This window comes from Piliocolobus tephrosceles, chromosome X (assembly GCF_002776525.5).
Source record: "Piliocolobus tephrosceles isolate RC106 chromosome X, ASM277652v3, whole genome shotgun sequence".
Taxonomy (NCBI): Eukaryota; Metazoa; Chordata; class Mammalia; order Primates; family Cercopithecidae; genus Piliocolobus; species Piliocolobus tephrosceles.
Window position 1 is genome coordinate 79,321,393 of NC_045455.1, and position 15,149 is coordinate 79,336,541.

The window sequence follows — 15,149 nt, forward strand, 5'->3', positions numbered from 1 at the left end:
TGGCACGCACCTGTGATCCCAGCTACTTGGAAGGCTGAGGCAGGAGAATCACTTGAACCCGGGAGGCAGAGGTTGCCGGTGAACTGAGATCAGGTCACTGCACTCCAGCCTGGGTGACAGAATAAGACACCTCCTCAAAATTAAAATAAAAATTTGTTTTTGCTCACAAAAACAGCAATGAAAATAGACCAAACTAATTTAATGGTTTTGTAAGTAAATTTTTTTTCTTTTTTTTTTTTAAAAATATATTAATTAGATGAAAAAGGATTATCTACCTGGTATAGCAAAAAAGATAGTTTGGAGAAATAGATAGCCAAAGACAGACTTAGGAGCCAGTGAGTAATACAGGCAAGGGATAATCCTTGTATTTGTTGGTGGTGGCTGTAGAAAGGAGCCATGTGTTTTGGTTTTGTTTTTATGGTGTAAATTCTTTTTACTTAGAACTTGCAATGGTTGAAAATTCTGAATTTTTCCTAGAAATACACTGGTATTTAAATGAGACTATGCTTTGGTCTAAATCTTTTACCTAGTACTGCTCTTAGCCAGGTATCAAGGGATCAATCGCAGGAACCACAGATTTATAATTTGTCTTGTCTCCATCCATCCATTCTTTCATCTCTAAAATCTAGTGTTTGATTGAGTGCTCTTGATTCCCACAGAATTGGCTGCCATTCTGTAGAAAGAAAGGATAACCTGTGATACTCACTAGAGATCATTGGTTGTCTGCTGCAGATGCTGTGACAACTGCTGCTCCGTAGGCTTGTTCAAGTCCAGCCTATTCTTATAGAACCATACCTGTCTCATAAAAGGTTGTCTCCAAGAGGCACAAGACACGCATCTGCCTCATGTCCAGAAAACTGCAGCATGGCTTTCCATTCCCCTTCATGTGCTGTCACTAATATAAACCCTTGCATGGTGATCAATCTGTGGACAATGAGAAAATTATAAAAGAATTAATCAGGATAACAAATGACAACTTCAGTAGCTTATTGCATAATGTTCAGAAACATCTTTCCTTGATATTTTTCTACATTTCTCAATTATTCTACCACCTCTTTTACTGCTCCCTTGGAAGACAAACATGACACTGCCCTGATGGAGTCTTGTATCATCCTTAAAAGTGCTTATATTCCCATGTGTTCTGTACAACGTAATGTTTATATACTGCCTGGCTATTCTTGAATTTATCATTGTAAAAGGATTCAAAAATAGAATCCATTAGTGATTATTTAATGTTTTTAGTTTTTGTTTAAAGAGTCTTTGCTTAAGTCCTGGGACCTCTTTGAACTTCTTATTTTAAGATAATGAAATTAGCAGTCAGCTTTAAATTTCACCCGAATTAACTTCTTGTTTACATTTTATAAACATTGAAGATATTAGCATTAACACTGAAATAGTTAAAATTGTTTTCCTTAATGTTTTAAATGGCCATTTCAGAAGATCATATAAGCCTATTCTCTTTTAGTAGCTTCACTTAACTAAATAAGTCTATACTATATTTTAGGTATCTTCTAAATTTTAAGATATTTTGCAAAGTTCTAAAAATAAAAACAAGATTGTCTTGTTTGTGGCTAACCTTGTTGAGCTTTTAAATATGTTAGAAATCAAATAACTTAAGGACTTCATGTGAACTCTACATTTTTCTGCTTTTTTAAAAAAATAGCCATTATCCTAAAACATACAAACAAAAATTCTCTAGTAACATCCAAGCAAAATCAGTCATGAATAGTTTTATTTGCTAACAAATAGGCTCACTCAAATCACATTAAACTCACTCAAGGAGAATAATTTATAGGTATTGTTATTCTACCTTTAATTTTTATTTTTCTATCTTTCAATTTCTGTTTGTTCCTTTCCTAAGCATAAGTGCTCTTTTGGAGGTTTAATCAGTCAACCAGTATTTATTGGAAGTATTTTATATGGAAGGCACTGAGCAAGCTGTTGTGAGATTCTTAAAGTATTTTAAGCTGAGGTTTCTGCCCTATCTACTTAGAGAGGTAAGACATATTTACATCAAACCATAACTAATGATTCTAGATGATAAATGAGAAGTGCTAGATCATTTTTAAAAGTTTGTTTTACATACCTTATAGATAAGTATTTTATTCTTCCTTTCCTTCCTGCCCTATTTAATACATAAGTAAAATTGCGGTCAGGAGAGTAAAGTAAGCTTTCAAGCTTTCTTCCTTTATGAAAAACATTATTGAGTTCCTGTTATTTTCTGTGCCAAACACTTGGCTATGTTCTTTAAAATAATCTCATTTAATCCTTATAATAACTTTGTGAGGTAGGCATTATTCTCATTTTATCAGTGAGGAAATGGATTTAGAGGGTTGAAGTAACTTGTTCAAGGTCACCCTGCTAATCAGTAATGGAGCCAGGATTCACATATAGGCCTGCTCAGTTTCGTGCTTTTTCTTTTCTTTTTGAGTTGGAGTCTCACTCTGTCACCCAGGCTAGGGTACAGTGGTGCCATCTCGGCTCATTGCAAACCCACTTCCCAAGTTCAAGCAATTCTCCTGCCTCAGCCTCCTGAGTAGCTGGGACTACAGGTGTGTGTCACCACGCCTGGCTGATTTTTTATTTTTAGTAGAGACGGGGTTTCACCATGTTGGCCAGGCTGGTCTCGAACTCCTGACCTCAGGCAATCCACCTGCCTCAGCCTCCCAAAGTGCTGGGATTATAGGTGTGAGCCACCACACCTGGCCTGATTTGGTGCTTTTTCTGTGTTATTCTGTTCCACTGTGGTTCTATTTGATGATGATAGAAAAAGCCATGCAAAGGAAGAATGATACTAAAAATTATGATTTTGAAAAGCAAAAGCCAAAAGGAGGAAGGGACCTTTATCCTATAGTATGAAATATTAAATGTTCTTTATAGACTCTTAATAGGTTGCTTATGTACGTAATGCATCATTACTTGAGTCTCTTGCCTTAACTAAGGAACATTTTAAAAGATCCTGTCTTAAAGGATCTGGGTGTAGTAGCACACGCCTGTGATCCCAGCTGTTCTGTAGGTTGAGGCAGGAGGATCACTTGAGCCCAGGAATTTGAGACTGCAGTGAGCCATGACCACACCACTGGACTCTAGGCTAGACAACAGAAGGCATCTCTGTCTCTAAAAAAATATTTTGTTATTTTATTTTTTAAAAAGATCCTATCTTTTATTAAATCTTAAATATGAAAGTCTGGAATACAATGATAATCTTATGTTTTAAAGTGTGCAATGTTTTATGAATAATGGACTATGTTACTACTAATAAAATTAATCATCAATAACAATAGTGAAACTTCAGATGGGATTAAAACCTACTTAATTTTAGTATCCAAAGTATTAAAGAACTCAGTATTTTAAATGTATTTAATTAGATCTCTGGCATATTTAGAAAGACCAGGTGTTTGTTTCAAACTCCTTTCTAGTCCATAACCTTCATGATACTCTACTATATGTCTTCGGCCAATATTTTCATTAGTTAAGTATCACCTGCAGGCTTATATCTGTGTTTTGTTTTGTCAATACATCCTGGAAACTGACATCTTTTTTGAAACTGAAATATAAGTGGGGCAAAGCAGCGTAAAACATGTAAGTCAACAAGATGTTCTCCTTGCTCACAGCAGCCCCTAACCTGTTTCTCCTGGTAGGCTAAAGCCCTGGCCACTCACAGTCTTGTGATTTTTCTTATCTGACTCAACCTCCAGGAAATGAGTAACTGCTTTCTAGCGCCTCTGCTCTGCTCCAGGAAGTAGGCATCCGTGCTGTTTCTTTAATGTACTTTGTTGGTGAAGCTCATAGAACAGTGGTGTTCTTATGTAAGATCTACCAGTCAATTAAATATTAAAATACAGTTGTCTACAACCAGGTGTTTTCAGTGTCTACTTTACAGATGAATAGAAAAGTCATTTCTATTTTGTCTTTGTTTTCAGCGTTCTTACTTCCGTACTCTTCTCATGTATGGGTTCCACTTTCTGGTGTGGTTCCTTTGTGTCAAAGGAATCAGGGACACACAGTGTGGGTTCAAATTATTTACTCGAGAAGCAGCTTCGCAGACGTTTTCATCGCTACACATTGAACGATGGTAGGTTTCTGACTGGAATGTATCCAGTCTGTCTTATTACCCAGCCATCATTCTAGGTAATGAAAAACAGCCCTGTATATTTATAATGAACATGTAGATTTAAACAAAATTGACACTAATGTATGTAAACTTGATCTTGCCTTTATACTTTTCCTGAGTTGGATCTTATTTTGAAAATATACAAACCCAACAATATGGTATAAACTTATGTGTGTTCACCCTAATTGTAGACAGTAGAAATTGAACGGCCTGAAAACATTTTTTTTCCTTAGACTTCCTTTTTTTTTTCCTTTGAAGAAAAGAGAAAAAGCTCAGAAATATCAGATTAGGGCACCCATTTTCTCTTTTCTTCCTTCTACAAGAGATGATGTGTCTTTTCTAAGACTGATCTTTTGACCTCTACATCTCCTTCCACCTTGTCAAAACGTAATCCTGTCCATGTATTTCATCTCAAGTGTATTCAGCCTTTTCCCCTCCATCACATATTTCCCAGAACCCTCTCCATTGACCCTGCTCTGCCCTTCCAGCTCTAGCCCCTGTCTCCTTCACAGGCAACCTTCTCTTGAAAAAGTGGTTTATATTCACTGGCTTTGTTTTCTTGCTTCCCACTCACTCTTCACCCCACCTTCTTCATATGGATTTTCTCCCATTCCTCATCCTTTTTTTTTTTTTTTTTTTTGAGATGGAGTTTAGCTCTTGTGACCCAGGCTGGAGTGCAGTGGCACAATCTCCACTCACTGCAACCTCTGCCTCCTGGGTTCAAGTGATTCTCCTGCCTCAGCCTCCCAAGTAGCTGGGATCATAGGTGGGCGCCACCACACCCCGCTAGTTTTTGTGTTTTTTACTAGAGATGGAGTTTCACCATGTTGGCCAGGCTGGTCTTGAACTCCTGACCTCAGGTAATCCACCCAAAGTGCTGGGATTACAGACGTGAGCTACCACACCAGGTCTACTTCATCTTAACATCTAGCCACCTCTATGTCATTGAAGCTAGTGGTCATGGTAAATGATCACTTATCACACTTAACCCATCAGCGGCATTTGATACTTCTGACTCTCTTTCAAAATATACTGGAGATACAGGTGGCTAGCACTGCCGTACAGAAGCTGAAACCCTGACATCAGCCCTGACATTCTCCATATGCATATATCCAATCCATGACAGGGCCTGTTGATTTTAGCTTTTATCTTCCCCCATTTCTCTCCATCTCCACCACCGCCATCCAGAACACCATCCTTCCCCAGACTACCATGCTGTAGCCCACAAGGTCTTTGCAAACTGAAGTGTGATCAATCATATGCACCTCTTCTGCTTATAATTCTTCATGGGCTTCCCATGGTCTTTAGTCTGGCCCCACCTGTGTCTCCTCCACATGCGGACTCTTTTCTAACCAAGCCCCTTCTCACCTTCTCCTTCAGATCTTCCTTAGGGTAGCCTGCCCTCACTCTCTAAATAGAATATAATTAGCTCAGGTGCCCCTAATTATACCCTGTTGCAGTACCATGTGCTGTATTCATAGCACCTATGACATTTATAGTTTTTTCTTATATTTGTGTAATTACTTAATGTTTCTTTTTCTCAATTAAACCATAATCTTTCTCCATGAGAGCAAGAGTCACATTTAATTTTACTTATTAGTATATCCCACTATCTAATATCATGCCTGGCACATGGTAGGTACCCAGTAAATACTGTTGAAAGAACTAATACTTAGTCATGGGTTCTTTGTGAATCCTGTTGTGTATCTGCATGATTATGCCAGCATGTGTCCATTTTTATACTCTACAACTTTTGTGCATCTGTTTTCAAAGACCTGTTGTCTTCCTAGAAATATATGCCGTATAACTCCCAAAATAATACTTTTAAAAATGTACTTTCAGAATTATCATTCAGACTTTTTTAAATCTTTTTTTCCTAGATTAAAACATTTTAAGTAGTGTACCTTAGTTGTCAAATTTAGATATGTGTTTTTATTATGTTGAAAAATAAAATAAACTGGTAGTTAATAGACTCCGAAATCAGAAAATCTAATTTAAGAAGCAACTCTAGAAGTAAAGCCCTCTGTCTGCATTAGCTATTTTTCAGTCAGCTATTGCCTCCAGGATGAGGGTCAGAGATGCAGGTTCTTTGTAGTTTGAAAGGAAGAATTTAGAAATTGGGAATACTATTTTTCATTGTTGAGGATCTTTCGTTTTTGTTGAAATATAAAAAAGGTTAGGATTGATAACTTAAAAATCATGAAGTTTCCCTGTCAGGATTATTCTAGGGCAGCACTGTTTAATAGAAATGAGACAGAGGCAAGGCATATATGTAATTTCAAATTTTCTATTAGCCACATTTAAAAAGTAAAAAGATGACTCATGCCTGTAATCCCAATTCTTTGGGAGGCCAAGGTGGGGAGGACCACTTGAGGCCGGGAGTTCAAGACTACCCTGGAAAACATAGCAAGACCCTGTCTCTCGGAAAAAAAAATTTTTTAATTAGCTGGGTGTGGTGGTGTGTGTGCCTGTAGTACCAGCCACTCGGGACACTGAGGCAGGAGGACCTCATAAGCCCAGAAGTTTAGGCTGCAGTGATTATACCACTGTACTTTAGCCTAGGCAACAGGGTGAAATCCTGTCTCTTAAAAAAAGTAAAAAGCCACCGATGAGATTTACTTGTTATCCAATATATTTCCAAGATACTGTCATATCACCATGCAATCTGTATGAAAAAAGTTGAAATATTTTACATTATTTTCTTTGTACTATATAGTCAAATTTACAGCACAGCTCAATTCAGACTAGCCACATTTCAAGTGCTTAGTATCCTCATGTGCCAAGGGGCTATTGTATTAGACAGCAGTTCTTGTGGGGTTAAGTTAAAGAACATTACTGGGTTTTTTTTTCTTTTTTTAGTGTTAATGTTACATGCAAGCGTTTTATTTATTTTGGTGGTAATTGACATAAGATTGACCTCACTTAATGGCTGGGCATGGTGGCTCACACTGGTAATCCTAGCACTTTGGGAGGTTGAGGCAGGTGGATTGCTTGAGTCCAGGAATTTGAGACCAGCATGGGCAGTGTAGTGAAACCTGTCTCTGTTTTTTTTTCTTTTTTTTTTTTTTGGGAAAAAAAAATTTCTTAAAATTTTAAATCTTAAAAAAATCTCTTAAAATTTTAACTGCTCACATTTTTCTCACATTATGTTTATTTGGTGCCTCTAAAGGAGAACCACCAAGTATACATGTATCAGCTTAATGAGCAGTGTACCCTTCACCACAATAATATGTCATCAGTGGTTTTTATTGAAACGTTTCTGTTCCTGCACTTTAAATCAAGACTCAAGAACAATATAAGTTACAGAAACCAAGTTGTACATCTCTGCCTTATTTCCAAATGTCACCTTTGACATTTGACTATTTTTTCCAAAGGATTGATTGAAATTTTTCTCAGAATTTTCAAGAAACTGAAATCAAATAGTTTCTAGGTATTAGAAATCTGTGAAGGAGTATACCTAAAGTTAAGACCCTCAGTATCAGCTGGGCACGGTGGCTCACGCCTGTAATCCCAGCACTTTGGGAGGCCGAGGCGGGTGGATCACTTGAGGTCAGGAGTTCAAGACCAGCCTGGCCAAAATGGTGAAACCTCGTCTCTACTAAAAATAAATTTTTAAAAATTAGCCAACCGTGGTGGCAGGTGCCTGTAATCCCAGCTACTTGGGAGGCTGAGGCAGGAGAATTGCTTGAACCCGGGAGGCAGAGGTTGCAGTGAGCCGAGATCACACTGCTGCACTCCAGTCTGGGTGACAGAGTGAGACTCTGTCTCAAAAAAAGACTCTCAGTGTCTCTTTGGATTCAGAACTGCAGAGTTGAGTATAGGTATGTTAAGTATATATATTCAAATATTAATATAAAGAAAATGGGTACGTTAAATATAAAAATAGATTATGTTTTATGTAAATTTGGCCTTCAAATTCAGATACATATATTATATATATATGTATATATACACACAGTTGTCCCTTGGTATCCACAGTGAATTACTTCTAGGACCATCACCCACAGATACCAAAATCTGTCCAGATGCTCAAGTCTTTGCTATAAAATGGTGTAGTCTTTGCGTATAATCTACGCATATCCTCTCATATACTTTAAATCATCTCTAGGTTATTTATACCTCATATGAGGTAAGTGCTATGTAAAGAGTTGTACTGTATGTTTGTTTTTTGTTGTTAGTGTTTTGGAGACAGGGTCTCATGTCACTCAGGCTGGAGTAAACACGGTTCACTGTAGCCTCTGCCTTCTGGCCTTAGGCAATCCTCCCACCTCAGCCTCCTGATAGCTGGGACTATAGGTGCATGCCACCACGCCCAGCTAATTTGTGTATTTTTTTTGTATAGACAGAGTCTGCCACATTGACAGGCTGGTATCGAAATCCTGAGCTCACGTGATCCTCCCACCTCAGCCTCCCAAAGTGCTGAGATTACAGGCATGAGCCACTGCACTCAGCTTATATATTTTATTTGTATTATTTTTTATTGTGGTTTTTTACTGTTTAATATTTTCAGTCCATGATTGGTTGAATTTGCGAACGTGGAACCCATGGATGTGGAGAACCATCTGTGTATATAGCTTCATCTTCAGAGCCGTACTTCACCTAAATTCTTTCCATTTATGGAAGTTAAAATACTTGGGCCAGGTGTAGTGGTTCATACCTGTAATCCTAGCATTTTGGGAGGGTGAGGTGGGCAGACCATTTGAGCCCAGGAGTTTAAGACAAGCCTGGGCAACATGGCAGACCCCCATCACTACAAAAAAAAAATACAAAAATTAACTGGGCACGGTGGTGGACACCTGAAATCCTAGCTACTCAGGGCACTGAGGCAGAAGAATCACTTGAACCTGGGAAGTGGAGATTGCAGGCAAGACTCCATCTAAAAGAAAAAAAAAAAATTATTAGCTAGGCGTGGTGGCACATGCCCATAATTCCAACTATCCAGGAGGCTGAGGCAGGAGGATAGCCTGAGCCCTGAGGTCAAGGCTGCAGTGAGCACTTGATTGCACCACTGCACTCCAGCCTGGGTGACAGAACGAGACCCTGTCTCAATAATAATATATATGTGTGTTTTTCTTTGAAATGAACTTTGCTTCAATAAATACTTTTTATTTTTAAATACTTTTTATTTTTAATTTTATTTTTAAAAATAAAAATAATTTTTATTTTATATTTTAATTTTAACTTAACTTTTTATTTTTATATTTTAATCATTTATTTTTAATCAATGAATACTTTTTATTTTTAATCAGTGTTATAATTTTATATATTAAATAGTTACAGGCTTAGAATAATAATTCCTTGCCCCAATTTCCACTCCATAGCTGTGACCACTTTCAGCTGTTTTTTGCTATTTCTTTGTGGTATTTGCATTTATGTTCAGAATAATGGATCTGCATAGCTATTTCTCACATGTTCAGTTTTAGAAATTAATTTCCAAAATAGGAAACAGATGCTAAGAACTAAAATTCTCAGCCGGGTGCAGTGGCTCAAGCCTGTAATCCCAGCACTTTGGGAGGCCGAGACGGGCGGATCGCTAGGTCAGGAGATCGAGACCATCCTGGCTAACACGGTGAAACCCCGTCTCTACTAAAAACAAAAAAAAATAGAAAAAACTAGCCGGGCGAGGTGGCGGGCGCCTGTAGTCCCACCTACTCGGGAGGCTGAGGCAGGAGAATGGCGTAAACCCAGGAGGTGGAGCTTGCAGCGAGCTGAGATCCGGCCACTGCACTCCAGCCTGGGCAACAGAGCCAGACTCCGTCTCAAAAAAAAAAAGAAAGGAACTAAAATTCTCTTCAAGTTCTGTATACCCTCCACACGTAAACTCCAAATGCAGTTTTTAAATAATTATTTATTGTCAGTATTGATTGTCATAGCTGTGTGAAGATAATTCACATTTGAGTGCAGCATGATTATATTACCTTTCTTGTACTACTTTTTGTTTTCCTGAAGGTAATAAATGTTTGGGGTTTTTGTTTACTTGACTTTACTATAGATCTGTTACTTACTCATGTTCAGGCTCTCAAGAGTATAATTATCCCTCACTGTGTTTAAACACAGATTCTGCATTTCTTCATTTTCATTGGAGACATCTCAGTCAGCTCCTGTCTTTCTGCTTGCTCTCTGGCCTGTGATGCAGCTTGCTCCATCCTCTATCTCCATTTCCTTATTTATACCCCTATTTTAGTAGAGCACATTCCCCTATTAACTTTCTAAAAATATGAGAAACTTTTTGATTCCTTGCATGTGAAAAAAAAAATTGATTCTACCCTCATATTTGTTTTATAGTTAGGTAGAGAAAGGATTATAACTGTCCAAAATGGAAATTTTTCCTCAGAATTCTGGAAACATTCTTGTATTGTCTTTGGCACTCCATGTTTCTGTGAAGGAGTTCAATTCTGAATCTTGACTCTTCGCATGTTGTTTCCACCCCCTTTTGGAAGCTTTTTCTCTACAGTGTTTTGAAATATTATAATTCTAGGCCTTAATGTAGTTCTTTTTCATCCTTTTTGTTGAGTACTGAGTAGATCCTTCAATTTTTTTGTAAATTGACAAATTATAGTTGCATATGTTTATAGGATACAAAGCGATGTTATGATTTATGAATACAATGTGGCATAATTAAATCAAGCTAATTAATGTACATCCATTTTTTTTGGTGGGAACATTTGAAATTTACTATCTTAGCAATTTTGAAGTGTACAACACATTATTATTAACTATAATCACTACATTGTATAATAGATTTCCAAAAAAACCCTTATTCCCCGTCTGAGGCTTTGTACCCTTTGACCGTCATCTCCCCATCTCCCCACCCAGCCTGAGGAAATCACCATTCTACCATTCTGCTCTCTGCTTCTGTGAATTTGATGGCTTTAAATTCCACATAAAAGTGAGAGGATATGCAACATTTGTCTTTCTGGGTCTGATGCTTATTTCACTTAGCGTAACTTAGCATAATATTCTCCAATTCCATCCATGTCACAAATGACAGAATTTGTTTTTTAAGGCTGAATAATATATCTTTTTTTTTTTTTTTTTTTTTTTTTTTTTGCAGTTGCAAGATTTAATAGAGTGAAAACAGAGCTCCCATACAATGGGAGGGGACCCAAAGGGGTTGCCGCTCCCAGCTCGAATGCCTGGGTTTCTATCCTGATCACTGTCCCTCCCCCTGTGCTCTCAGGCGATATGTGATTTGACTATTTCTTTACCTCCTGCTTTAGCCGAATTTGTATTTTAGTGAGCCTCTTTACTAACTGGTTGGGTGTGAGCTGAGTTTCAAGCCCCATGTTTAAAGGTAGGTGTGCTCACGTTTCCCAGCTAGGCTTAGGAATTTTTAGTCGGCCTAGGAAATCCAGCTAGTCCTGTCTCTCAGTGCCCACTCTCAACAGGAAAACCCAAGTGCTGTTGGGGAGACGACCACTCTAACTGCTTCCTGCTAAATTGGGGCGTAGTAGGGGTTGTGCAGTTGAGATTTCCTCCGGAGGGGTGGCTTCGATGTCATCAACAATGGAGCATGGGCCAGCAGGCCGGTCCAGGGGTCCATGGTAGATCTTAGTCATGGACTGCATCTGGGGCTTCATTTGAAGAACCATTTGTAGTTTTACAGCTTCAATTCTGGAAGAGGCAAACTTAACAAGGAGGTTAAAGATACAGGGATTGAAATGTATGGCCTGAAGTGCAGGGGCATATGGGTGTGGGCGGTGAAAGTGGGGTTTCCTTTAGAAAAACTCCTACACATTGGGGCATCCATATTTCCGGGAAGCTGCATTCTCCATAGAAGCTTTTGGTAAGGGGAGCTACTGGTAGTACAGCAGCACGGAGGAGGTGCAGTGAGAGTGAAAGGGAGTAAGAGAACAGTAAAAAGAAAAATATGACAAGGGAGGGCCATGGGGATTGGGGATCTACCATTCTAGTTACTTTCCTCACGGTTGTTGCTTGAAAAGCAGGTGCAGATCCTCTAGAAGTTCACAGGAATAGCTAGCGTTGTCTCCTGGATTTTCAGGTTCCTTTGGCAGTATCCAGGGTTTGACTCGAGTGTGATGTATCCAAGACTCTACTCCAGCCACTTTAACCGCGGTTGGGGTAGATAAAATGACTGGGTAGAGTCCTTCCCACGATGTGTCTAGGGATGGGGAATTAGAGGGAAGGCACTTGACTAATCCTATGTCTCCAGGGTGGAATAATTCCTTTCCCTCCTCTGAATATCTTATTTAAAACTTTGTCATTTTCTTTACCTGCATTGTTTCTGTTGCCTCTGATTTTTTATGTTTCTTTTTATGACTCATTCTTCACGTCTACAGTATAGCACTAAAACACTCCATAGAGGCTGTGTCCATGCGCAGAGCCTCTGACTGATACATTTCACTACAGGTTAAACCAGCAGAGCCACATGTGAGAAAGTCCCAACTGTCATTGTCTTTTGGAACAGGTCATTTTCATGAAAGTGGAGTCCTTCTATCTCCTGCCTAGGAGCTGTGAGCCTGGCTATAGCATTCACAGAACCAACAGAGAAAAGGCATGAGGGGAAGGAAAATCTTAGATGTTCAGTGAGTCCAACTTGCAGCCCCACTTGTGTCTTCACCTGAAGATATCATTTGGGCCTTCAGTGCCTGAGCCTCTGGGGTGCTCTGTGGCACCCTTCTCCCTCTGCTCTTGTCCATGTTCCCTACAACTTCCAAGTTTTTTTTTTTAATTATTATTATTATCATCTCCTCCCATCTTTGTTCTTATATGTTTATTCCATATTGTTGCTTTAATTTTGGTAGGGTTGCAGGAGGCAGCAGTGGGGTTCATGTCCATCTGCTGGGTTTAACAGGGTCTTAGCATACTTTCTGTCCTTTAGGAATCTGTTAGTGAGATAACAGCTGTACCAGGAACTGAGTAAGAAAAGAAAACACAGTGGCTCAGCCCAACCCATATTTGCATAAAGAAATGAGGCATCTTAGTTGGAGAATAACTCTTATACTATTTCCCTCTAATAACATAAGGTTCTATATAGAAGTACTTGGTATTTTAGTTAAAATGTTTGCTTAGGTAACAGAGTGGACACTTACAATATGGTGATATGAGCTGCATTTTTTTGTATGTGTAATAAATATCTTCATGTCTTCTAAAACGTTTGAGAGAGGAGAAAGATGTAATTTAATTTTGGGTCGAGCACAGTGGCTCAAGCCTGTAATCTCAGGACTTTGGGAGGCCAAGCCAGGTGGATCATTTGAGCCCAGGAATTCAAGACCTGGGATACATAATGAAACCCGTTCTCTACAAAAAATACAAAAATTAGCCAGGCATGGTGCACAGAGATGAAAATTCAAAAAGAGGGCTAAATAATAAAATTGAGGAAATCTCAAAAGAAGAAAACTAGAAGAGAGAAGATAAAATTGTAGGACTAGTAAGGAATATCTGGGCCTGTGCTCTCAGATGTTTGGGAGGCAAAGGTGGGAGGGTCACCTGAGCCCGGGGAGGTCGAGGCTGCAGTGAGCCCTGATTGCGCCACTGCATTCCAGCCTGGGTGACAGAGTAAGACCCTGTTTAAAATAGAACCAAAAAACCCTTTTGGTGTAGGGTATTTTTTTTTAATATAAAGTGATTTCAATTAACCACCCCACTCTTTTTTACTAATTGTTTTGTGTATTTGGTAAGTCACTAGCTATATACTGATATCCTTAGAAATAATATATAATAATCTGGTTCAGCTTATCAAGTATCGTTAGAACTAACTCAGCCCACTAGCTAATATTTTGTTCTCGTGTTAAAAGGAAAGTTAAGCGTTAAGCACCAGGCTTAATATTGAAATTATTTCTTTTTTCATGAGTATCACAATTCTAGGTGACGAAAGTTTTAAACTACAACCCACTTTTGTAAATCGTTTTATCATCTTAACTAAATATTTTGTTTGCATAAGAAAAAGCATTGTTTTAAAAAATAGTTTTCATATTGAATTATCCAAATACTTGGAATTTAAACTATTTACCTAATGGATGATGATGGTATTTTGACCAAAAAAAAAAAAAAAAATCTCCCAAATTCAAGTTGTCTGAGATTGGAGAAATCAAATATAAGTGGACTTTAGGCATTTTCTTGTCTGTATTAATAATGTTTTACAACCAAGCCCTAGAAGTTTGAACTGTGCTCTGTGCAGCCTAGAAAGTGGGGACTGATTCATGGATGAAAGCAAAACAGTCAAGGACTTTAGACAGTTTAAAAAATGACGATGAAGAAGATTTAACAGGTAGTGATGCTTTTCTTCCTGAGCTTTAATGCCAGTGAGAGAAGCAACTAGTTCAGATAAATTTTGTAAGCAGAATCCAGGAAAACTTAGGAGTCAGGATTCAGAACCTTTAAGGAAAGCAGGTTTGACCAAGGCACTGACAGAAAAGAGGCTTTAAGAAAGACCTTTCCTAAGTGGAAGGAAGGATGCACTGGAGATTTAGACTGGAAATGGTTTTAACAGTATTAGTGCAATGGCACTAATTAGGACAAGTAAGACAATATATCAGATTCCTATGTATGTATTAGTTATACCCAAAGAGTATTTCAGACTAGTCCACAGTAGCTTTTTACTTTGAACAGTTGCCAATACAGGACACCACAAGGAAGGGGAACAGAAAAGACAAGGAAGGCCCTGGGTACACTGCATTAGAAAAGTAATCTTGATCCTCTGATGGCAGAAGAAAATAGGCAACCACTTTAAAGTAATGCAAAACAATCTCAACTAGAGTGTCTCAGAGTTTTGTTTTATCAGCTCTCTGAATCAGGTGAAAATGTCAGTTCTTTACCTTGAGCTAGTCTAGTTAAGGTTAGGATTGAAAACCATCAATCTTGAAATTTTCCAGGATTAAATTTTTTCTTGGAGCCCAAGGGTAGTTTTACCTCTGTGAGTTTCTGAGTTGTGATAGAGATACAATGTTATGCAGTGATATTCTAAATTATCATATTTGACCTGAAACTTCTGAACTACTCAGCCTTGAATTATTTGACTTCTGTGAATGTGATCTTCAGGTTCATGGTATAAGGTTTATATCTGCCATGTAAG

The 15,149-nt window shown here is 38.3% G+C and overlaps 1 protein-coding gene across 2 annotated transcripts in view; it reads left to right on the forward strand.

The window, feature by feature from the left end:
* ALG5 (ALG5 dolichyl-phosphate beta-glucosyltransferase) overlaps positions 1 to 15,149 on the forward strand; it is a 47,563-nt gene that overhangs the window by 29,551 nt on the left and 2,863 nt on the right. For both annotated transcript variants that reach the window (XM_023208831.1, XM_023208833.1), the window contains one exon: positions 3,924 to 4,075. In XM_023208831.1, the coding sequence (XP_023064599.1) occupies positions 3,924 to 4,075 (152 nt within the window). The remainder of the gene's footprint in view (positions 1 to 3,923; positions 4,076 to 15,149) is intronic.